General features: G+C 40.8%; 1 protein-coding gene across 1 annotated transcript in view; it reads right to left on the reverse strand.

The window, feature by feature from the left end:
* The window catches only part of NUP93 (nucleoporin 93), a 112,476-nt gene that overhangs the window by 76,106 nt on the left and 11,009 nt on the right, over positions 1 to 25,361 (reverse strand). The window contains exons 2-3 of the mRNA XM_025889144.2: positions 16,647 to 16,843; positions 3,611 to 3,728 (exon numbers count right to left, since the gene is read on the reverse strand). Of these exons, the coding sequence (XP_025744929.1) occupies positions 3,611 to 3,728; positions 16,647 to 16,825 (297 nt within the window). The 5' untranslated portion in view covers positions 16,826 to 16,843. The remainder of the gene's footprint in view (positions 1 to 3,610; positions 3,729 to 16,646; positions 16,844 to 25,361) is intronic.

A 25,361-nucleotide genomic window follows, 5' to 3' on the forward strand; every position in this document is an offset into this window, starting at 1 on the left:
AGTTAACAGTGGAAAGCCTGTATTAATTTCAAGCTTTCCGGTAGAAACAGAAGGGAATATAATCAATGTCTGCCAGACAGAAAAGGACTACACATGTACCTATACACGTACCTGTACATGGGGAAATACCTTCCCAAGCTTATATAACGCAAACAATGGGTGGTACAAAGTCTTGGACAGCATCTGTCAAAGAATGCTTCAGCATTTCCTTCTATGAATTTGTAAATTGACATAATAAATTCACTCTGATTGCTATCTGGCACATGGGATTAGGATGCATTCTCATCTCAAAAACTGCACTGGCTGGAAAAATTTATATACAAAAATCCATTAGACTTATGGTATGTGAATCCTGTATCTCAATAAAGCTGTTAAAATAAATGAGGGGAAAAAAGTCCATGAAAAAATACATATGGCTTTTCTAAAAACAAACAACTGAAAATGACTAAGTTAACTCTTCTTGGATAATCAATACATCATGAGAAGAATTAAAAGGAAGACTGCTCCATGCTCAGGCTGAAAGCTGACTTGGCCCTTACATCTGACTACTAAACAAGAAATCAGGCAAGAATATGTTGATACTGTGTATATGGGGGGCTTAAGCATAGGTCAGGTGAACTCCACAATACAATTTAAAACTTCCAATTCCTATCAATAACTAGAACCGTCTCAGATTAAGCCAAACTTTAAAACTTAAATTTTCTCCTTTAAGTCTTTGTAGGAAAGAAGATGAAATCAACAGAACAATTATTTTGAAACCAGTAAGTCCTTTTTTTTTTCTTTGAGAGAGCACATGGGCAACCAGGGGGTAAAGGGCAAAGGGAGAGAATCATCTTTTTTTTTTTTTAAAGATATTTATTTTGAAGACAGTGAGAGAGAGGGAGTGTGAACTGGGGGAGGAACAGAGGGAGAGGGACAAGCAGACTTCCCACTGAGCTCAGGGACCAACTCGGGGCTTGATCGCAAGACCCTGAGATCATGACCTGAGCTGAAACCAAGAGTCGGGACTTTAAACTGAAACCGAAAGCCATCCAAACACCCCAAGAGAGGATCTTAAGTAGGCTCCACGCCCAGCACAAAGCCCAACCTGGGGCTTGATCTCACAACCCTGAGATCATGACCTGAGCCAGAATCAAGAGTCAGACACTTAAATGACCAAGCCACCCAGGTACCCCAAAACTAGTAAGTCTTAAATTTTTACTTTAGATATAGATGATCAATTCCCAATTAATCAAAAGTTACCTTGGACTGACCATTTTGCATTTTTGAAGCTATTCTGGAAAAGCTCAAGAGGTAAAATTTTGAAATGAAAGCATCCTTCCTCTCAAAGTTCAAAGATTTCCAGGACGTGCAGGACCAAAACTCTTAGCCATGCTCATTCCAAATTAAGAAACTCTCTTTGATGTGACCGAGCATGCACTGCCGGGAAACCATCTAATGGGGGTGCTGAAGGAGAGTGTTCATGCATTAAACAGAAGGTTAGGAAGACTGTCGTGATTCAATACATTTATAAACCTGTCATTAATATCTCAAAGCAGAGGGGCGCCTGGGTGGCTCAGTCATTGGGCATCTGCCTTCAGCTTAGGTCATGATCCCAGGGTCCTGGGATCGAGCCCTGCATCAGACTCCCTGCTCAGCAGGAAGCCTGCTTCTCCCTCTCCCACTTGCCCTGCTTGTATTCCCTCTCTCACTGTGTCTCTCTCTGTCAAATAAATAAAATCTTAAAAAAAAAAAACCTCAAAGCGGAAAATGGAGTACCACATCAGAATTCACGAGGTACATCACTAAATGTGCTGAGTATTCCAGATTTGTATGACAAATATGCCAAAGAACCTTTAAAAGCAGTTGGTTTTAAAAAGAAATTTTTTGGAGGTGCCTGGGTGGCTCAGTCAGTTTCGCCTCCGACTCTTGGTTTCAGCTCAGATCATGATCTCATCATAATCTCATGGGTTGTGGGATGGTGCCTGACTGGGGGCTCTGGGGCTCAGTGGGGAATCTGCCTGAGAGTCTCTCCCTCTGCCCCTCCCCCGACACACACATGTTCAGGTGTGCTCTCTCCCTCAAATAAATAAATAAAATATTTTTAAAAAAATAAAAATAACTTCTTTGGTATTTTTTTTTTTAAGATTTTTTATTTATTTATTCATGAGAGACAGAGAGAGAGAGAGAGAGAGAGAGAGAGAGAGAGAGAGAGAGAGAGGCGCAGAGGGAGAAGCAGGCTCCCAAGGAGCAGGGAGCCCGATGCGGGACTCGATCCCAGTACCCTGGGATCATGACCTGAGCCGAAGGCAGACGCTTAACCATCTGAGCCACCCAGGCGCCCACTTCTTTGGTATTTTAAACATTAAAAACACACAACCTTTCAGCGAGTGCCATTTCTTCCACACTATTAGGGATACTCCCCAAAATATATGACTGTTCAAATTAATTTTTTAGCTTTATCCCTTTTGCCCACCTCATCCTTGTTAAAAGTATTGGTTTATAGCAGTAAAATAGAAGGGACAAAAAGGGACAGCGAAAAATAAACAAAACAAAAACAAGAGTTAAGTATACATGCCATTTTAAGAGTACATGGAAATGAGCAGGCATCCATAAGGTGACAAGCTAATATGATTTATTACACAAAATTTTAAAAAACTAGTGACTATGGGAACATATTGATAACAGAAAAAATAATATCTATAGTTAGCTCTCAACAGAAACATAGGGTTTTCAGTTACTGAATTGGAATAAATATAGTAAACTGTGGCCATTAAATGGATAAAAATAGTTCTTGGGAAGGATAGTGGGGTAGAGAGTTAATTCAAACTGAGCCCATATAATAACAATTAGTACCCATCTGTAAAATGATTTGCCTTTGTAGAACCTGCTTCCTTTCATTTCAAAGGTAAATCAATGATTAAAATGGTAACTCACAGTCCCTTCACTCTAACATGAATGCAGCATCTCAATTCCTCAAAACTAAATGAATCACAAGTTTTTTCCTTAATAATGTGTGTGTGTGTGTGCACACGCACACACACACAAAAAGCAGTTTCTGATTAGATTAAAATAGCAATCAATTATGCCAGTGGCATGTTAGGTTAAATGAGACTGGAGTGCTCTATTAGACCATTTCCTGGTGCCACTAATGCAGCCAAATACTTCCTAGAAATCGATGAGTAGGTTTCAGTAAATAGTACTCTAAGTTTTCCCCAGCTCCTTGCCAACCAATACAAGCAAGATGTAGAAAAGAAATGTGGAAGACGAAGAGTAAAATTATTTGAGATCCAGCAAAGAAAGCAAGAGAAACTTATAACTAATGTCTCTGGTGCCTTGGATTAAGCCCAAGGAAGGAAGAAAAATCTGTTCTCATAATTACAATAATCTAAAAAGTGCAGGTTGGAATTGCTTTCCTAAATTCAGCCTCTCAGAGTACTCTTAAAGTAACCTATGTTCCCTACTATACCTCCAAAGCAGAGTCTCCCAATCTCTTAATATCTCAGGAAGAGAATTAACAAAGAAATCTAGAATTCCTAAATGAGCTGGTCAAAAAGGGCCAGGGCCTTCAGCGTGGTTTGCATACTCAGTATTCCACCTGCACCAGTCCTGGCAACCTGGAGGCCCTTACCTGAATGTCTGTGTCCTTCACAGGCTCAAGAGGCTCAAAGGTGGTGGCCGCACTCAGACTCTCCAATCGTTGGGAGATGTGGGATATGTCAAGTCCCCGAGACCCAAGGAGAACTGACCTATATGAGGATATGGGGCAGAGAGAAAAAAGCAGGATTAGGACATCTGATATGCTTCATAAAATACCAGAGACTATTTTTTATTCAAAACTTCCTATGTACTGCTCAGACACTTTCATATGGTTTTTTATACCTTTCCATAAAGATCACATGGAGTAACAGACACAATATTGCATCTGGTAATAAGATAGTTCTGGTCATGCCTGAATTAAAATAAAACTTGCCTAGAGTAAAATGCAATAAAATGATAGGCTAGACGACTCCACACATTTTACACTCAAGAAAATCATGAGGTAGACGCTATTCTCAATCCCCATTTTACAGATGGGGGGAATTAAGGTGCAAAGAGGTTAAGTGACTTCTCCAAAGTCACAGAGCCAGGAAATGGCAGAGCCAGGTCATCAGGCTCCAGAGCACAAACTCTTAACCACCATCCTGTATTCACAGCCTCTGTAAAGACAGGTATGTGAACCACAACATCTGAGAAGCTACAAGAGTAACCCAGTCCAAACTTTATTAATGAGTTGAAGAAACTAAAAGTCTGGGACCATCAATGATTTGCAAAGGGCAGTCAAACCAGAATCCAAGGCTGGTTCTCCACAGCTTCTCTTTAAAAGCCAAACATCGTTATCTAGTACGTCTTCAAGTTCCCACTCTGCTGCCCAAGTCCAATAACACAGGAGCCTGTCACCTAATAAATGCTTTGAAGACAGACGGGAATAATACAGCTGGATTTATTTCTACTCACTTGGGGGAATATAACAATGGAAGACTTTTTTTAAAAAATCAGAGTCTCACTAATATCTAGAACACGCTCTAGAAGAAAGAAATTTAGGGAATCAGATGCTTAGACTCTTGTTTTGGATTATGATGTAGTACCCAAAAATCCCACTGACAAAGTTTATGTTCCTTCTGAGGCACTCAGAAGCTACACCACTGGGCAGCACAAGTAGCCCTAATACCTACAGCTATGACACTTAAGATTTCTACTTCTGAACTAACAGACTTACTAGAGAACTTTGTTTTTATTTCTATTCTACTAAGTACTACAGAAATAGATGATGTGCACCCAGAGGGCTCCCCACTGTAGATTTTTGTCTCTTCCATGTAGACAGGTCAACTAGAATGCCATCCCTGAGGGCTTCTCCTCCCAGGCTACCATGTCAGATAAATAATCTTGCCTCTCTCTTCTAACAATCCTGAAAGCTAACTTTCTAATACAGTAGTTCCCAGCCCTGGTTGCACATTAGAGTCACCTAGGCAACTTTCCTCCCAATGATTCTGAGTAGTACTGGGTGAAGCCTGGAGCATGGAGATCAGTGTAATGCCCTCCCTTCCTTTTTTAATAATAGCTTTACTGAGATATAATTCATATACCATACAATTCACCCATTTAAAGTATACAAATCAGTAGGTTTTAGTGTATTCAGAGCTGTACAACTTTCACCACAATCAATTTTAGAACATTTTCACCAATCCCTAAACAAACCCCCTACCCACCAGCAGTCATTTCCCATCTCCCTTCCCAAACTCCCCCCCAACCTCTGACAACCATTAATCTATTCTGTTTCTATAGATTTGCCTCTTCTGGACATTTCATACATATGGAATCATACAATATGTGGTGTTCTGTGACAACCCTCTTTCGCTCAGCATAATGCTTGTCAAGATTCATTCATGTTGGGTGCCTGGGTGGCTCAGATGGTTAAGTGTCTGCCTTCGGCTCAGGTCGTGATCCCAGAGTCCTGGGATTGAGTCCCGCATCGGGCTCCCTGCTCAGCGGGGAGCCTGCTTCTCCCTCTGCCTCTCTCTCTCCTATGAATAAATAAAATCTTAAAAAAAAAAAAAAGATTCATCCATGTTCTAGTATGTATCAGTACTTCATTTCTTTTTATAACGGAACAATATTCCATTATATGGATATGTCACATTTTATATTTATGAATATATCCATTCATCAGCTGATAGACATTTGGGTTGTTTCTACTTTGGGGCTATTATGAAAAATGCTGCCATGAACATTCATGTACCAGTTTTTGTGTGAGTATGTTTTCATTTTTCTTGGATATATACCTAGAAGTAGAATTGCTAGATCATACAGGAACCATTTAACCTTCTGAAGAACTGTCAGATAGTTTTCCATTTTACATTCTCATGCACAATGTACAAGAGTTCCAATTGTTTTCCACATCCTCGCCAATGCTTGTCTTTACCTTTTTGATTATAGTTGTCTTAGTGGGCCCTCCTTTTTAAACCCTTATAGAAAAACAATTTTAAATACAAAATTAAGTAGTAAACCTCCTTGTACCCATTACCCAGCTTCAACAATTAACAGGTCATAGTCAACCTTGTTTCACCTATATACCTACCTATTTTTCTCTTTCCACCACCCAGATTATTTTGAAGTAGATCCAAGACAGTACCCCGATTATTTAATAATTAAAATTTTGTGTTTTTTATGACTGGTATACAAATAAGATCTCTACTTATGAATAATATGCCTAAATCTTTTTTTTTTCAAGATTTTATGTATTTATTTGTCAGAGAGAGCACAAGCAGGAGAGCAGCAGGCAGAGGGAGAAGCAGGCTCCCCGCGGAGCAGGGAGCCCAATGTGGGACTCGATCCCGGGACTCCAGGATCATGACCTGAGCTGAAGGCAGCCGCTTAACCGACTAAATCTTTTTAATCTATAGGGTGCTCCTCCATCTCCTTTTCTTTTTCTTACAATTTCTTTATTGGGGACTCTGGATTATTTGTCCTGTAGAGCAGTACTACTTAAACCTGAACTGTACATGTGAATCACCTGGGAAGCATATTAAAATGCAGATTCTGATTCAGTAGGTCTGGGATGGGGCCTGAGATTCTCCATTTCTAAAAAGCTCACAGTTGATGCTTTTCCTATTGATCCATGGACTACACTAAAAGTAGGAAGGATACAGTTTCCCACATAACAGGTTTTATGGACTACATCCCCAAGATGTCATTTGACATTTTCCTCCAGCCTCTGTATTTCCTATAAATTGAAAGTAAGCTCTAAAGGTTTGATCAGATTCAGGTGTCCTTATTTTTTGGTTAGATTACTTGAGACTTTCATTAAGAAATCTGGTTATTTCTTTTGGAATGTTAGCAGATAACTTATGATCACTGCTTAAAGTCATTAATTCCTTAGAGGCTGCAAAATGGTGGTATTCTTTTTTTTTTTAATTTATTTATTTTGGGGCGCCTGGGTGGCTCAATTGGTTGGGTGGCTGCCTTTGGCTCAGGTCATGATCCCAGGGTCCTGGGATCAAGCCCCGCGTCGGGCTCCCTGCTTGGCAGAGACCTGCTTCTCCCTCTCCCTTTGCCTGCCGCTCTCCCTACTTGTGCTCTGTCAAATAAATAAATAAAATCTTAAAAAAAAAGATTTGAGAGAGAAAGAGAGAGAGCTCATGGTGGGGGGGGGTAGTGAGAACCTCTAGCAGACTCCCAGCTGAGTGCAGAGCCCAGTCTCACAACAATCATGACCTGACCCAAAACCAAGAGTCGGATGCTTAACCAACTGAGCCACCCAGGCGCCCCAGGTATTCTATTTTTATTAGCCAGAATATTTCCTTTCAGAAAAACTTTTCATCCACTATGTGGTTATTCTGAATAATGAGATGGTTCTCCAGCATCCTCAAAGTGACTGATGAGTTTCGTTTTAGTATCATTATGAACTCATGAATTTAAACAGTCATAAACATATGAATTGAAACATATTAAGCACTTACTGATGTGTTTCAGTTCATTGCAGTTACTATCCTTATGATGCTCAAATTGTCTCCTCAGCCATTAGAAACCTTTCGAGGATGGTTTTTGAGTTCTTTTGACATGACTCACGTTCATCTTATACAGACCTGGAGTCAGCCAACTGTCCAAAGAACCCCCACTGTTTTATTAAAAGATGGATTTTATTTATTTATTTATTTATTTTTTTAAAGATTTTATTTATTTATTTGAGAGAGAGAGAATGAGAGAGAGAGAGTACGAGAGGGAAGAGGGTCAGAGGGAGAAGCAGACTCCCTGCTGAGCAGGGAGCCCGATGCGGGACTCGATCCCGGGACTCCAGGATCATGACCTGAGCCAAAGGCAGTCGCTTAACCAACTGAGCCACCCAGGCGCCCTAAAAGATGGATTTTAGAGGCAACTATCTAGGACTGCTCACTGGCACACTGGAGGTCCTTTCCGTAAGCACAGCTAGAAATAAAGTTTTTCCTTTTGTTTCAGTTTTCTTAAGATAAATTACATGGTGAGTTTATACTAATACTTCCAATTCAAAATTTAAAGCACAAAGTTTTGGGTTAACCTCACAGATTTTCTATCTGCATATCCTTTCTCCCACACCACAAGTCCTAGTTTCAGCATAACCACCATAACTACTTATTTGCTTTATCCTACACTATACACACAACAGTCTCAAAACAGCAGTAACAACACCTCCAACATGATGACTTATAACAGATTAAGATATCACTTGGAACTGTTCCTCTCTGTGTGGTTATGTCACCAACTGGATTAAGCATTTATTTTCCTTTTTTAGGAATTCCTTTTTTGAAATTTAAGTTTGTTTTATAATAATGTAAAATATTTACACAATTCCAAAGTCAATTTATTAAAAAAAAGTCCCTGTCTTCTCTACCTTATTTAAGGTTACTTGAACCTTTTGTTTGTTTACCTTCTGTTTAAATCATGCCTTTTTAAGAAAGGAGGGAAGAAAAGCAAGGAGGAAGACCAGTCTGAGTGAGTTCTCAGGAAAGGTGCCAGGATTGGGAAAAGTCCAGAGTACCAGCACAGGGGAGGGGTAGATTGGCACAGTTTATGTGGAAGGAGAAAGAAAAAAAAAAACCTGAAAAAAAAAATATCTGAAAGCAGGAAGAATGTAGAATGGAAACTAATGGCCAAAAAGTAGAACCTCTTTGTATATACAGTACCTTGTTTTATACATTTGGCCACAGACTCGTGAATATTTTCCATCAATTTAAAAGATTAATTTTAAAACCTGAAATTCTTAACACCCAACAAAGATTTACATTTCATGAACCTCTGAATCTGAATTCAAATGAATAATCTTTAAAATAATTATTAAAGCAATTGCATTGTGAGCAGTGACTAAATTATTTTATATCAACAAATTTAAAAATTTTAGTTGTAATTATGGTGCTGTGATTTTATTATTGGAGTCATTACTTAGAGATATATTTGATGTCTAAAATCTGTTTCTAAATCTGAGTGGGACTACAGATGAAACAAACAGGGGTCAAGATTTTGTAATTACTGAAATTGGGTAATGGGTATGTAGAGATTCATTAAACTTTTGTCTCTCCTTCTCTGTATGTTAAACGCATTTAGTAAGGAAATTATTTAAGAAAAGAAAAAGTCGTATGAATCTACTTACTAGAAATAACTATGAAATTAATAGGATTTGAAGGGAAGAGGAAGCTCCTAGGTGAGAGTATGCAAAGCCAGACGGTGGGAAATTCTATAAAGACAAATGAGTTCAGTCCTTCATTACAAAATAGCTCCAAGGGAAAAGACCAAGTGAGCACTTACTGAATAAAAGAAATTTAAAAGAGATTTATCAAGGAGTCACAATACATAGGGCATATTTGGATTATGAGTCAAACAAATTGATAAACATTTAAGAGATGAGCTATCTGAACACTGACTAAAAATCTGATATTGAAGTATTATATTTACTTGTATTTTAGATATAGAATTGTAGTTATGCTTAAAACTAATGGGGGGCGCCTGGGTGGCTCAGTCGTTAAGCGTCTGCCTTCGGCTCAGGTCATGATCCCAGGGTCCTGGGATCGAGCCCCACATCGGGCTCCTTCCTCTGCGGGAAGCCTGCTTCTCCCTCTCCCACTCCCCCTGCTTGTGTTCCAGCTCTCACTGTGTCTCTCTCTGTCAAATAAATAAATAAAATCTTTAAAATAAATAAATAAATAAATAAAACGAATGGAATTAGTTTCTAGAGATTCACTTGGAAGTATCTGTGGATGAAATAGTGAACTGGCTGGGATTCGCTTAAAAATTATTAGGTGGGGGCATATAAAGAAAAACTGTCCCTGATTGGTAATTATTATAACTGAGTGTTAAGATTCAAAATCTAGCCATCCCATGGAAGGTGAGATACAGGCACTAAAAACTCATGAATTCAAGAAAAGTGAAACAATATTCAGAAGAAAAATTAAGCCGCAAATTGGCTTGTTTTTGGAAAAGAATACCTCTACAGAACTGAGGTACCCTGACTGCTTCATAAGCATTTATTTCACTTCTTAAACACCTCTTCAAAATATATTCTTGGCAGCTAAAAAAAAAAAAAATCATGCCTTTTTATTTTCTGTTTTCTGATGCTTTGACAACTGGTGCCTTGCTGACATTGGAAGGGCTGCCCTTCCCAAGGTTAGCTAATTCTGAGAGGCCAGTGAGTACAAATTTCAAATGCAAACTAATGAGACCAGAGCCCATACCCCAACGACCTCCTTTATTGGGCCACTTATCACCCCACGGCTAGGTACCAGACAACTAGAGACAGCCCCTGTACCTCAGAGCCCACTGAGATTCAAACTAGCCAATCCTAAGCTTGCTGACCCTGCCTTGCCTCACTTTCCCAGGGAAACCATAATACAGGCTCTTGCCTGCATTTTCCCCTTGCTCTCACCGCATCTCGACTGACCCCAGTGCTGACCTATGATGTGTCCTGTCTCATTTCTAGACAACTGTGGGTAGAAACTCCCTTCCTTCATGACAGTCATTTTCTTGTCTGCATGTCTCACTATACCTGATTAATGCAAATCCCAGGGACTTTTAATACACCTTCCTTTTTTATCAATAGATATGTATATACATTTTTATCACCTGCTTTTTTAAAACAGCTTTATTGAGATACAATTCACATACTATACAACTGCCCATTTAACTGACTTATTTAGTGGTTTTCAGTATATTCAGAGTTGTGCAACCATCGCTAAAATTGATTTTTAGGGGGCGCCTGGGTGGCTCAGTCGTTAAGCATCTGCCTTCGGCTCAGGTCATGATCCCAGGGTCTTGGGATGGAGCCTTGCATCGGGCTCCCTGCTCCGCGGGAAGACTGTTTCTCCCTCTCCCACTCCCCCTGCTTGTGTTCCCTCTCACTGTGTCTCTCTCTGTCAAACAGATAAATAAAATCTTCTTAAAAAATTGATTTTTAGGGGCGGCTGGGTGGCTCAGTCGGTTAAGCGTCTGTCTTCGGCTCAGGTCATGATCCCAGGATCCTGGGATCGGGCCCTGCATCGGGCTCCCTGCTTGGCGGGGAGCCCACTTCTCCCTCTGCCTCAACTGTTTCCCCTGCTTGTGCTCTCTCTCTCTATCAAATAAATAAATAAAATCTTTAAAAAAAAATTGATTTTTAGAACACTTTCTTCACCCCACAAAGAAACCCCCGGCCCATCAGCAGTCACTCCCCATGACCCTCAACCTACCCACCCCTCCTTGGAAACCACTAATCTACTTTCTACTCAATTTGCCTATTTAAGACATTGCACATAAATGGAGCTCTACAATACGTTATCTTTTGTGACCGGCTTCTTTCACTTCGCATGTTTTCAAAGTTCATCCATGTTGGAGCATGTATTAACAGTTCATTCTTTTTATTGCCAAGTAGTATTCCATTTTACAGGTATGCCACCTTTTATTTATCAATTGATCACCTGACAGACATTTGGGTTGTTTTCACTTTTTGACTATTATCAATGATGCTATGAACACCCATGTACAAATTTTTATATGGACAACTGTTTTCATCTCTCTTGGGTATACTCCTAGGAGTGGAATTGATGAGTCATATGGTCACACTGTTTAACCTTTTGAGGAACCACTGGACTGTTTCCCAAAGTGACTGCAATACTTTATATCCTACCAGCATATGAGAGTCTCAATTTTTTCCACATCCTCAACACTACTAGGGTCTGCCTTTGACTACAGCCAACCTAGTCCGTACGTGAAGTGATTGTCAAGGTGGTTTTGATTCACGTTTCCCTGAGGGCTGGTGATGCTGAGCTTCTCATAATTTGCTTGCTGACTGTGCGTACATCATCTTCGGAGAAACAGCCATGCGGATCTTACTCATTTTTAAACTAGGTTGTGTTTTTATTGTGTTATAAGTTTTTACATATTCCGAATACAAGTCCCTTATCAGATATGTAATTGGCAAATATTTGCTCCCACTCTGTGGGTTATTTTCTCACTTTTTTCAAAAAAAAATATTTTATTTATTTGTCAGAGAGAGAGTGCACGCACACAAGCAGGGGGAGTGGCAGGCAGAGGGAGAAGCAGGCTTCCCGCTGAGCAGGCAGCCGGATGTGGGACTTGATCTCAGGACTCTGGGATCATGACCTGAGCCGAAGGCAGACGCTTAACCAACTGAGCCGCCCAGGCACCCCTATTTTCTCACTTTCTTAATAGTGTCCTTTGAAATATGAGTTTTTAATTTTGATGAAGTTCAATTTATCTATTTTTTATTCTGTCACTTGTGCTTTCAGCTCATATCTAACAAAGCTCTGCCTAACTTCAGGTCAGAAAGATTTATACCTATGTTTTCTTCTAAGAGTTTTAAAGTTTGGGCTCTTACATTTAGGTCTGTCTTACATTTAGTTAAGGTGTCCAACTTCTTTCTTTTGCATACGGATATCCAGCTGTCCCAGCATCATTTGTTGAAAAAACACTGAGTGCTCTTGGCACTTGCTGAAAATCAGCTGATCACAGACCCATGGATTTATTTCTGGACTCATCATTCTATTCGATTATTTATCCTTATGCCAGTACCACACAGTCTTGACTATGGTAGCTTTGTTTGAAGTTATGAAATTGGAAGTGTGAGCCTTCCAACTTTCTTCTGACTTTTAAAGGTTGTTTTGGCAACTCTAGGTGTCTTTATTTCCACATAGATTTTAGGATCCACTTGTAAGTTTCAGCAAAAAAGCAAACTGGAATTTTGATAAGGATTCCACTGAATCTGCAGATCAATCTGGGCAGTATTAACATCTTAACAATATTAAGTCTTCTGATTTGTGAACATTGGGTCATTCTATGGTAGTGTATATTTTCATTCTTTTGTATTACTGAAAAATACTCCAAGTATTGTACCACATCTAATCAACCTGTCCCCTACTGATGGATGTTTGAGTTTTCAATTTTTGCTATTACAGATAATACCACAATGAATATCATTCTGCACACATCTTCTGTACTTTTGCCAGTGTGTCTTTGGGATAGATTCCTGGAAAAAGGACTGCTGGGTCAAGGGTAAATTCGCCTGATATTGCCAAATTGTGTCCGACAGGTGCCATATCCCCGCCAGTGATATCTCAGAATGCACCCAGTACCAGGCAATTTTAAGGTGGACTAGGGTTGAGAGCCTTGAAATTAAAAAAAAACAAAAACAAAAACAAACAAACTAGCTATGAGAGTACTCAGAAAAGTCATCCGAGTGGGTGTTGCCTGCAGGAACTGTCCAGTGAATAGGCAGAAGCCTTGATGGGGAAAGGTGGACAGAGAACTGAGGAAAAAGGGGAAGGAATTTAGAGTAAGAGGAAGGCTTTACAAATAAAGGCTATACCAGAAACTTCCATCTTCTAAGGGTGGAAAAATCCAAATGTTCCTTGCCTTCTACCTGCCTCAATTTCCATAAACTAGGTAGCTTCTCCTGAGCAAAAAACCACAGAGGCTGGAATCAAACACTCTAGGTCCCAGGAAAGTAAGAGGACAAAAGGTGTCCTCAGTACACACAGGGAGCAGTAACAAAGTCAGGAGGCCTGGGTTCAAGTCTCACCTCTCTCTTACTGCCTAAAAATCTTAGATGCATCTGTTTTCCAAGCTTCATTTTCTTTCTCTGTTAAATCTGAAGAAAAATTCCTGCCTCACTCACCTCTCAGGCTTGTGAAGACCAGTCAGGAGAACGTCTGTTCTCCTGACAATTCTTGGGAACTGAAAAGTGCCATACAAATGAGAGAGATTCTTACTGAGCAAGCTGGATTTGAATTCTGGCTTGGCCACTTGCTATCTGACGTTTCTCAATTATAAAACAGAGATAATAACACTTATTTCACAGGCTTATTTTAAGAAGAAATTATATAATGCATGTAAAGTGCTTGGCACGGTGCCTGACAAAGAGCAAGTTCTCAAAAAGGTTGCTTAGTAGTATTACCACAAGTAAAGTTATCATTTACTGTAAAACTTTGGGCAAATAAATGTTCATATATGCTTCGCACGAACATGGAGAAAAGTGTGAAAGAAGCAGCAAATCAGTAACACTAGTTACCTTGGGGGATAAAGTTAAGGAGAGAGAGTGATTGCTGGCTTTCTCTTTGTACAACTCTAAGTTGTTTGGCTTCTGAGTCTGACTGAAAAAATCCAATGAGGCATCTCTGATGGGAAAAAAGGGGGGATGCGATTGAAAATGGGTATCCAGGGAGGGCTTCACACCTACTGATGATATTCTACGTCTTCACTGTGCAACGGGCAATTCATTTTATTATTATTTACACCAGGAGTCAGCAAACTTATCCTGTAAAAGGCAGGCAGTAAATATTTCAGGCTCTGCAGGCCATACAGTCTCTGTCATAACTACTCAGCTCTGCTATTGTAGCACAAAAGCAGCACAGACAATACATAAATAAGTGTGGCCATGTTCCAATAAGACTTTAACAGGCAGCGGGCTGGATCTGGCTCATGGATCATAGGCTGATAACCCCTGATTTACACCTTTATATATGTTATGCATATTCTTCTTCATGTCTGAAGAAATTTAACAATTTAAAAATATCAAACACACATGCAAAAAAGCTTTCAAATCTGTTCCCTAAAATGAAAAATCCAACAAAGTATATTTAAACAAATGAATTCAGCACAGAACAATTCAATCTTAAATCTACAATCTAATCTTAACTAAAATCTTAAAGACACATTTTCTTCCAAAATTTATTTCATGTAAGAAAATTTTTCCTGCTCAGTTCTCTCCTCTGCCTTCACCCTGTACTAAAATATTCACATCACACTTTATGTCTGCCTATCAAGGTGGAAAAATACAGTCATCAGCCCTTCAGGTTTCTTTTTAAGCACCTGCCCCACCCCATACCCATTCTCTCAATGTTTCAACTTCCTCCTCCTTAAAATAATGAATTTAAGGTAGAAAGAAATGAGGAAGAATGGAAATTTACAAGAAAGAGAGCATGACTGATAATTGTTACCAAGAAAACATTTTCCCTTTTTGCTCTTAATAGGCTGTAAAGCTGATGCAATTAAATTATAACTATAGCAACTCAGCTGGCATCACGGTCCCTTTGCTCCGGCAGCATCCTTGCACACAAGCACAGACCTTGCGTGCTCAAGGCTGAGGCTAACTGCAGGCAGTCAGCAGCAACAGAAAGGAGCCTGCCGGAGGACAAGTAAGCAGCGATGTCTAAAGGCTGGCAGGGGTGATGGGGAACGGTGTAGGGGAGCAACTGGCTGGATTAAAAAAAAAAAAAAATCCCTGCCAGGGTTCCTCTGATTTGTCTTCACCAACACCAATGGAACCGAAACTAACTAGTATTTAAAAAAATAAAATTCTGGGGAGACCTACAGAAGAATTCCCACAACATCCTTACTAACTCAGCTGAGCAGCCAAAGCATTCAGTTTTCAAGATTAGTTGGGAAAAGAATGTAGACCTTATGCTCACTCTTGTGACATTTATTACAACCCAAAATAACGTCCCTGTAGAAACATCAGCACTTAGGTCTTTCTCAAGTTCAAGCAATGAAGACTGAGCAGATGACTGACAATTTCCCACATCTCCCACACAGAATCTCAGTGATTTTCCAGACCCACTGAGGTCACAAGTACCGGCACCCCTCCACCCTTCCCTGGCCCTTCCATCGGGGCTAAAACAGCATATGCTCTGGAGTCAGCCTTCCTAGGTTTGAGATCCGGCTCAACACTCACCAGTTGTGTGACCTGACAGTTACGGGCCCTCTCTGAGCCTTAGCTGCTCAACTGTAATAAGGGGACAACAGTCCTAATATTCGTTGTGAGGATTAACAAACTCTGAAGTCTAGCCAAGTTTCTGACACATAAGTCATCAGTAAATCACATTTCTTATGGAAAGCGGCAAGGTTGGTTTTTTTTTGTCTCCCCAAAGTACAAGCTCCTTGAGGGCAAGAACCAAGTCTAATTCATGGTTGTAGCCCCAGAGATGGCCCAGAACTGGCTAGTGGGGCCCCCAACACATGACTGTGGAGTCAACAGCCCACTCCTGCTCCAGTAGCAGCAGAAGCCACTGGCCAGACAAACAGCCAGTACTTTTCTTCAGCTGCCCACTCTCCAGTTCTATGGTCACCTGGCAGGCACTACGCGTCCAAGGCCTTGTAGTAGCAGCTGTTGGGGTCGCTAATGATGACCAGACAGAATCACCCCTCACTTGGATGGCTTTTCATCACTGACTGCTCGTCAATTTCTTCCGCATGCATTTAAAAAGTGTGCTCATCTCTGAGTGCTCCCAGGCTTTGAAGGTAACACTTATCTGTGTAAACCACACTTACTAATACAGTAACAGGAGCCATTTATGACCCAATGGTCAGCAAAGTCAATCAGGAACTACTGTAACGGGTTTCTGTGTGACAAAGCTCTTCGTCCTTTCCCATCCTGATCATCTCTGCCTGTGATACGGGCTCACAGCTTGGTTAGCAGACAAGCTGGAAAACCTGGGGGCAGGGAGACAGAGCAAAGCTGCTGACCTGTTTAAAAAACCTTTCTGAATTCCCAAGAATCAGGTTTGTGTCTGTCATTTACAGAATGCATCTTAATTCAAGAGAGGAAAAGAAGAATCGGATCCTGCCCCTGAGCCACCCAGTAGCAGTGCTGCCTCCCCACCAGTACTCACGCCTTGACATCTGCTGTCTCCTGAGACGTGCGTGTGAGGGTACGGGAACGCAGGCGCTCGCCTGCCTGCTGGATCTCCTGCAGGTTCCGTTCCACATGGGGAAGCTCTGAGATGCCCTCAGTCTCAGCAGCAAGCTGTTCAGCTTGCTGAAGGAGCTCACCAAACCCCTCAGTATCCATTGGAGTTGCAGATCCTAGCTGGGGGAGGAAAAGAAGAGACCTAAATCAAGGGGAGGACAGGCTTCGAACGCTGCCCGAGTCTGTTATAAGCTAAATGGAACACAAGGACTTTTTGTAAACAGACAAGGAGACAGCTCACCAACAAGCAGGATTTGTTCCTGAACAGAGCCCAAGAACAGGCCTGACAGAGAATATGAGTCAGACTGTGAAGAAATAGATCATTTCTGTGCATATTGACAACCCCAAGATTGATTCCTGCCACAGAACAAATGCAAAGATATTAAGCTACAGACCAGAATTCCTGCCTCCTTCCACAGACTCAAAGCTGACAAGAAATGGAAACCCCGGTGGCAACCGCTGAGAGGCTAAACAACAACCCTGAACCTCTTATTCCTCCACCTTTCTTAGAAAAACCCCACCATCCAGAAAGGGTGGGGCAATTTATAAGGCCCTAATCTCATATGATTCTCAACAACTCTACTGAGGCTCCTGAGTGGACCTGAGAAGCAACTCCAGTCCACAGAGCTGCCAGGTGCCCAGGGTATTCTCGGCGGCAATGTGGCTGGATGGACACAGGAACACAGGTCTCCTGACTAATCCTGTCTTATTCTCACACACCTGCTCCTTCACTAACATAAAAGACAGTCTTTTAAAATTCACGTTCAAGGGGCACCGGGGTGGCTCAGTCGTTAGGTGTCTGCCTTTGGCTCGGGTCGTGATCCTGGGGTCCTGGGATCGAGCCCCGCATCGGGCTCCCTGCTCAGCGAGAAGCCTGCTTCTCCCTCTGCCACTCCCCCTGCTTGTGTTCCCTCTCCCGCTGTCAAATAAATAAATAAAATCTTAAAAAAATAACAAATAAATAAATAAATAAAATTCATTTTCAAGTCTCCATTCACACATTCTTTAGTTTACAAGGTTACTGAGAGCAGAGAGCTGCTGGTTATAGATGACGTTCAGGACGTGAGACTTAATTGTTACTATACCTACTACTTTTAGAAATGCCATTGCTGGGGCACCTGGGTGGCTCAGTCAGGATGTGTCCAACTCTTGATTTTGGCTCACGGCATGATCTCAGGGTCGTGAGATCGAGCCCCTTGTCTGGCTCCATGGTGGGCGTGGAGCCTACTTAAGATTCTCTCCCCCTCCCCCGCTGCCCCTCCCCCACCCCCTCTCAAAAAAAGAGAAAGAAAAATAAATGCCATTGCTACTAATAATTGTATTAATAAAAATAGCAGCTGGCTTCTAGACCATAAATATTAACAAGACCACCTGTTTTTCTCCAACAGCTGACTGAGTAAAGTCCTATGAACAGTGATGCTATTTGAAGGACATTACATATTTATGAATCTTATATATACTGTATCATCCTTGCATAAGATTCTTTTTTTTTTTTTAAGATTTATTTATTTATTTATTTATTTATTTGAAAGAGAGAGAATGAGAGAGACAGCACATGAGAGTGAGGAGGGTCAGAGGGAGCAGCAGACTCCCCGCCGAGCAGGGAGCCCGATGCGGGACTCGATCCCCGGACTCCAGGATCATGACCTGAGCCGAAGGCAGTCGCTTAACCAACTGAGCCACCCAGGCACCCCATCCTTGTATAAGATTCTTGACCAAGAGAATGTTTTTAACTCTACCACTACTTATATCAACAGAACATAAACAGTATCACCATCATTAAAAAAAATTGACATTGTTAAAAGGTTAACAAAATTATTTATGAAAAAACTAAAATCCTTTAAACAGTAGCTCTTGTTGGATTATACTTTTCTTCTTTGTTTTAAACCCATGTCTTCTGGGTGCCTGTGTGGCTCAGTTGGTTAAGCGACTGCCTTCGGCTCAGGTCATGATCTGGGAGTCCCGGGATCGAGTCCCACATCGGGCTCCCTGCTCGGCGTGGGGTCTGCTTCTCCCTCTGACCCTCTTCCCTCTCGTGCTCTCTCTCTCTCATTCTCTCTCTCTCAAATAAATAAATAAAATCTTTAAAAAAATAAAAGTAAAAATAAACCCATGCCTTCTACTGCACCTTTGGTCTACAATGGTAGTTACGATGGTGATGTAATATACAATTATATCTCAGCTATAAAGCACTGGTTATTGTTAAAAGGGCATGGTTATCAACATAAATCCACAGCAGGAGAATGAGGACTTTTTCAAATGGACATTAAAAGACATTAACTCTAAAGGTAAAGGCACAAGGTTAAAACAAAAATAGCTCAGCTGGGTAAACATAAAAACACTTGGGTATTCTTTAATCTTTATAGACAAAAAGTCATATACACACTAACTCTCTTCCTAAAGTTTCTAGATAATCACTGGTGTTGTTTTGACCCAGTAGAACGAGGCTGTAAGTGGCCATCTTTATCTGTGGGAAAATGGGGATGGGAGAACAAGGAACACATTCTCCCAAACATTAGAAAGAAATGAGTATTTTTAAACAACAGCTCCTGTCTGATAGAGAAACGCTTTTCCTCAGAAACCAACAGGGCCAATAACATTCTACTAACAGAAACACGGTCGCTCACCAGAAAGGGGAAAGAAAAGTAATATGCTGCCTCTTCCCCCTACCCCTTTTTACTCTAAGATAAAAATAATTTGTGTCACAGAGCCAAAAGACAAAAAACTACTTTTTTTCTTTCATAAGGAAAATTTTAGAACTCCCCAAATAAAGAACTGAATGAAACAAACTTTTCTAAGTTTAAAAAAAAACAGGAAAAAGAAATACATCTAACATTTTGCATCCATGCCAGATAAATTCAGACAAAGGATATGCTCAACTTCTCAAATGACCTGCCCATACAAAGACTTATAGAGTGATGGAGAATATAAATAATAAATGCAAAATAAAAGTCATGATTTACTTTAATACGGTCCAGTAAATAAGATTTTTTAAAAGATTTATTTATTTAGACAGAGGGAGAGAGCACAAGCAGGGGGAGGGGGGCAGAGGGAGAAGCAGGCTCCTGCTGAGCAGGGAGCCCACTGTGGGGCCTCAATCCCAGGACCCTGGGCTCATGACCTGAGCAGAAGGCAGACGATTAACCGATTAACTGACTGAGCCATCATCTTCTGAGCTCTAATCTTTGTCAACAAAACCTGCTCCTCGGTCTTCTCAGTATGGAGCTGCCACTACTCAGCTGCTTGGGCCAAAATCCTTGAAAGCCTCCACAACTCATCCAGGCCAACAAAGTCTTTCAAATCTACCTGCAAAACGCACCTAGAATCTACTTCTTCCCACCACCTCCACCCACTCAAGTCACTATCACCTCTTCCCTGGCCTCCCTGCTTCAACCACTGCCTCCTATAGTCTATGTGATCCCTTCAAAGGATCCTTCCTCTGCTTAAACCTCTTGTACAGAGTGAAGCCCTAAAGAGCAGACTTACATCCTCTTACCTCCCAGACTCATCTCCAGCCCTGTCTCCTTTTCCTTTCCTGGGCTCCAGTCACCCTGGGGCCTCCATGCCAGTCCCCCAATGGGTCAGGCACATTCCTGCCCTAGAGCCTTTGTACGCCTTGTTTCCTCTGTTTGGAATGCTCCTCTCCCAGATACGCTCCTAACTGATTCCCTGTCTCTGTTTTTGACGCCAACCTAGAAAAAAAATATTTAAGAGTGCAATCTGCAACCACCCCTAGCACTCCTCCTCTCCCTTACTGTCCGTCATCCCTGCTAGAATGTAAGCTGCACGGGACAGGGATTTTGTGTTTGTGTTTTGTTCACTGATGTATCCCAAGCTTCTAGAACAGCACCTAGCACACAGTAGGTGCTCATTTGTTGAATGAATAAAAGTTTTATTCTTCCATTTGTGGAGAGTCTTCTTGAAGGCTTCCTGCATTTTCCTGCCAAATCAGCACCCACGGGCAAGCAAAGACCAGAGCAAAAACATTCCCTTCCGACTACCAACTGATACTTAACATTTCTGAGGCTGCACAGCATAAGGCAGTGACAGTATAAATGGCATGAATTCAGATCACACTTGGTCCAGATTAGTACTTTCCCTCTAAATACCCAGACAAAAACCAATGGTATTTTAGAGGAAAATAAACAAACCCCAGTTTTCAGGTGAACAGAATACCAAACCAAAAGAATAAATACACGGATAGAAAGAATTTCATTATACAACTTCAGCGTAGAAAATAAGCTTGTTCCATGTCTGTCTGAGAGAAAAGAGCTATATATTTAATACAATACTTGGGAAAAACTGGATCTGTCCTGCATTATAACTCACCCAGTAGAAATTAATTTATAAAAGTTATTAAAGTTTCCAAATCTATACTCTGATACAGTTATCATCCTGTTTCATTAAAATTTTTAAATTATGATTAATTTCATAAATATAAGGACAATTTTTACCCCCTCCACAAAATAAATACCAATTTAGCCATAAAATATATGGGTTAAACCAACCAAATACCAGTTTTGACTCAAGATACTAAAAGCTGACCATGAAAATAACTTCACTAGTTTTGTCGAAGAGAGAACTTGGGGGTGGGGGGAATGAAGTCTAAGCCCTTTGTTGGAAAATCTGGCCAGGACACATGCAGAGACTGGACACCAGCTGTACCCTTGACAAGCTATGGAGGAGGAAGCCAGGAAGAAGCCACACGGAGGACCCAACCAAGGAAGCCGAATGTGTGAAACAGTCAGTGCAGCAAGACTGGGGCTAGAAGGGAAAGGGCTAGCACTAGGGCTCCTCTGCCATCAAGGACTGAGCCTGACTGAAGAGGCCTTAGGAAACACTGAGAGCTGCTTCAGAGAATATCACAGGGTACCAATGCCCTGGGCATCAAACCTCTCCCATGCCACTTAGCAGAAGTCCTAGTGAGCCTCCCTAGACCTCCTCAAACACCAGAGCAAACAAAAGCTTTAAAATGAAGGGCAAAGGTACCCCTGCTGTTAGAAAGCAAGATTGGTTACTCTTGGCGGGAGGGGGCCAATGTGACAGAAGGGAGAGTTCTGAGAGGCTGGTAATTTTCTGGGGTTTTTTTTAGCTGAGTGCTGCTTAACAGTGTGCTCACTTTGAGGAAATTCACTGAGCTGGACTCAGGATTTGTGCACTCTTCTGTGTATCATACTCCAATAAAAAAGTTACTCCCAAAATGAGAAATAATAATCCATAGTTTTTCAGAGGCTACAGTAGGACACCCCACGATGTTAGAAATAAGGAATGCTCTTAGTGAGAAGTTTCTGTTATCGAGATCTCTTCACTACATATAGAGGATGCTGAGAAAATTAAGCAGAGAAAAAATTAAAGCCCAGAGCTTTAGAGAGACAGCTTCTACCTACAGCTAAAATCAAGGGCTGAGCAGACTTCCATTTCCTCAAATTAGTCAGCACTCACCTGTCTGTCATTCAGTATCCAAAAACTGCCCCTTCTAGGCACATAAACATTCTTAAATGAGAGGGGAAAAAAAAATCTCCAAATTGCATATAGGACGAAATGAACTAGATAAAAAGGCAGAGCAAAAATGCATCAAATAATTTCAGTTCACTTGCTATTAATATGTATCTTAATTATGAAAAATATGGTGATTTTCACATTCTCAATATAACCACGTTAAATATTTAATCAAGCCAGAAAAGAGTAGTGTAGTATAATAAAAAATTTATTTGGTCTTTGTCCCAGTTCCTGGCACAAAGCTCCTAAAACCCTTGGAATACCCTGAGATTATGAGTCTTTTGTAATTTACAAGGAGGCCCCCTTGAGCACACTTGAGCTTATGTTAATGAGGTGACTTGGAGTGGGATGGGAGCCTGGATAGCCTCAGGGTGGGACCAGTCACCAGAAAAGACCAAATGATTAGAGGGTTGGAGCTCTCAGCCCCAGCCACCAACCTCTGGGAAGGAAAAGGGGACTGCAGATGAAGCTCTACAAAAACTCTTAACAATGAGATTTGATGACCCTCTGGGCTGGGGACCACATGCTGGGAGGGTCGCACACTCCAGTTCCATAGAGACAGAAGCTCCTGTGCTCAGGGTCCTTCCAGACCCCTACCTCTCTACCTATCACACTGCTCATCTGTATTCTTCATAATAAACTGGTAAACATAAGTAAATGTTTCTCTGAGCTCTATGAACCTTTCTAGCAAATTAATGGAACCTGAAGAGAGGCTTGCGGGAACCTCCCATCTATAGCCAGTAGCTCAGAAGCACGGGTGACAACCTGGCCTTCTGACTGGCTTCTGAAAAGGGGTGGGGGGTGCACAGTCTTGTGGGACTGAACCCTTAGGCGGTGGGATCTGATGCTGTCTCCAGGTACACAGTGTCAGAAGTGAGTTAAACTGTTAACAGCCAGCTGGTGTGCAGAGAATCTCAGAATTGCCTGATGTGTGGAAAACCCACACATCGGGTGTCAAAAGTGAAGCTCTACAGCGGTGAAGCAGAGTAGTGTGAGAGTGAAGCAGACACACCAAGAGTATTTTTCCCTTGCAAATGGATGATTAAATATTCAAACTGCTCAACACTTCTAGACCATTTTACATCAGTATTCTCAGAGTGGCCCCTTCAGGATTTTGCAGATGGTCTGTTTCTTCATTTCTTACAGTATTCATGCTTATTGTATTAAAATGTCTACACATCTGTTTTCTGGTATTAATTATTAGTTCATTAGTGTCTTTTCTTCTAAAGCTTCATCAGCCACAAGGAGAACACGTCTTCCCACTTTCCCAGGGCTTTGTGGGCTCCCAAGCTGGGGAACCACTGAGTGCTTTAAAGACCACTGGGTCATCTCAGAAATGGCTGTAATGCACTAGTTCTCTTGGCATAAGCCCATGTGACTTCCAGGATATATTTCTAAAAACTAGCACCTTCAGTGCCTCAAAGCTGACAGAAAACAAAGTTAAATATGAAAGAGCCTAATAGCCACCCATCCTAGACCTGTCTACCAAACTCTTTTCCAGTTTCTAGTCTTTGAGACTGGCATTCTAGGGCAAGGGTCAGCAAGCTTTTTCTGTAAAGGGCTGGACAGCAAATTATTTTAGGCTTTTGGGGCCATTCTCTATTGCAACTGCATAATTGTGCTCGAAAGTGGATAATAGGTAAAAAAATGAGCATGGCTGTGCTACAGTAAAATTTTAATCATGGCCAGTCAAATATGAATTTCATCTAATTTTCACTTACCACAAAATATTCTTCTTTGGATTTTTTTCCCAACAATTTAAAGATGTAAAAACCCTTGTTAGTTTCTCAGTCCTACAGGTTTATATAGTTCTCCAAGCCCTGCTTTGCCTAGGGTATCTGAGCTAGACTTCGAAAGTAAATCCTGATTCAGCACTTACTGGCTATGTGCCCCTGGCACAGCTACCCTCACTAGACCTGAGCAGTGAAAACATTGCTGTAAAGATTAACACAACAGGCCCATTGTCATTCCCCTTCCCTCTTTAAACTGTTTATTCAGAGACTATATTTGGGGGAAGAAATCTGTTTTGTAAATGAAATCTATCCAGGAAACGTTCTTTTGACCTAATGCACAGAATGCTAGAGGGATCTCTCTGCTCTTTTCAAGTGCAGTGTAACATATCAAACCCATTTGCATTTTTCCTTTTCTTTATCGATAACCCACTATCCAAACAGGACAGTTATCCAAGGAATATGAAGGGGTAACAAAGAGACAAAAAGAAATAGCACGGACATCTGTCTTTCCTTCAGTGTTAAAGGAATCTCTCAGTTCACTGACTGTGCAGGGAAATGACACCAACTATTTTCCCTGCAGAATTTCAGTACACTCAAGCAATACTTGTAAGTACTCATTGTGAAATTCTAATCTTACCACACACCCAAATATTATCTCTTTCAACTACAAAGATCCTGCAATCTAAAAAATGCACTTTTAGCATTGCTATATTTTTATGGATGCTGTCAGAGGGGGGAGGGGATTTTTTATATACTTCAGAGGAAATAACTGGTGCTAGTTATACCTCTCTTCTTCAAATATACAACTAACAGTGTTATTCCTTTTACAATTATTTTTAGAAGTTTTAATGTGACAGATAAACAAAACACACACACATTTTTTTAAACAGAATGGGTAAACAGGAGAAGACTGCACTTTGAACTGCCTGGTTTGAATCTACAATGTTCACTTACTAGCTGAAAGTAGGTCGATTTACCCCTGGGATAAAATCTAAATCTCTCCTCTCAATTCCCTCATCTATAAAAAGGAGATGATAATCCCTATCTACTTCAAGGGGCTGATGATACACAGAAAGGATTTTATAAACTCTACTGATTTATATCATCGTAAAACATTCTTTTAGCTTTTATTCCAAAGTTGCCAATTTGGCAACATTTTGTCATTTAATTATAAACATCTCTGCTTCAAAAATCTTCTAGTAAATATTTGATACGAAATTATAACTTATTTAAGCACAACTTCATCTCATTAAGAACTTCTGGAAGACAGTTACAACTTTTAAATGTATATTTCCCACTATCAAATGATTTTTATTAGAACTCCAAATTTCCACAGGGAAGATGTGATTCAAAAGAAATTTAGCACTGAATTTTGAGTAGAAATCTTGCCCTCAAACCTTATTAAT

Source organism: Callorhinus ursinus, unplaced genomic scaffold (assembly GCF_003265705.2).
Source record: "Callorhinus ursinus isolate GAN/ISIS: 27379988/994484 unplaced genomic scaffold, GSC_fseal_2.0 scaffold37, whole genome shotgun sequence".
Lineage (NCBI taxonomy): Eukaryota > Metazoa > Chordata > Mammalia > Carnivora > Otariidae > Callorhinus > Callorhinus ursinus.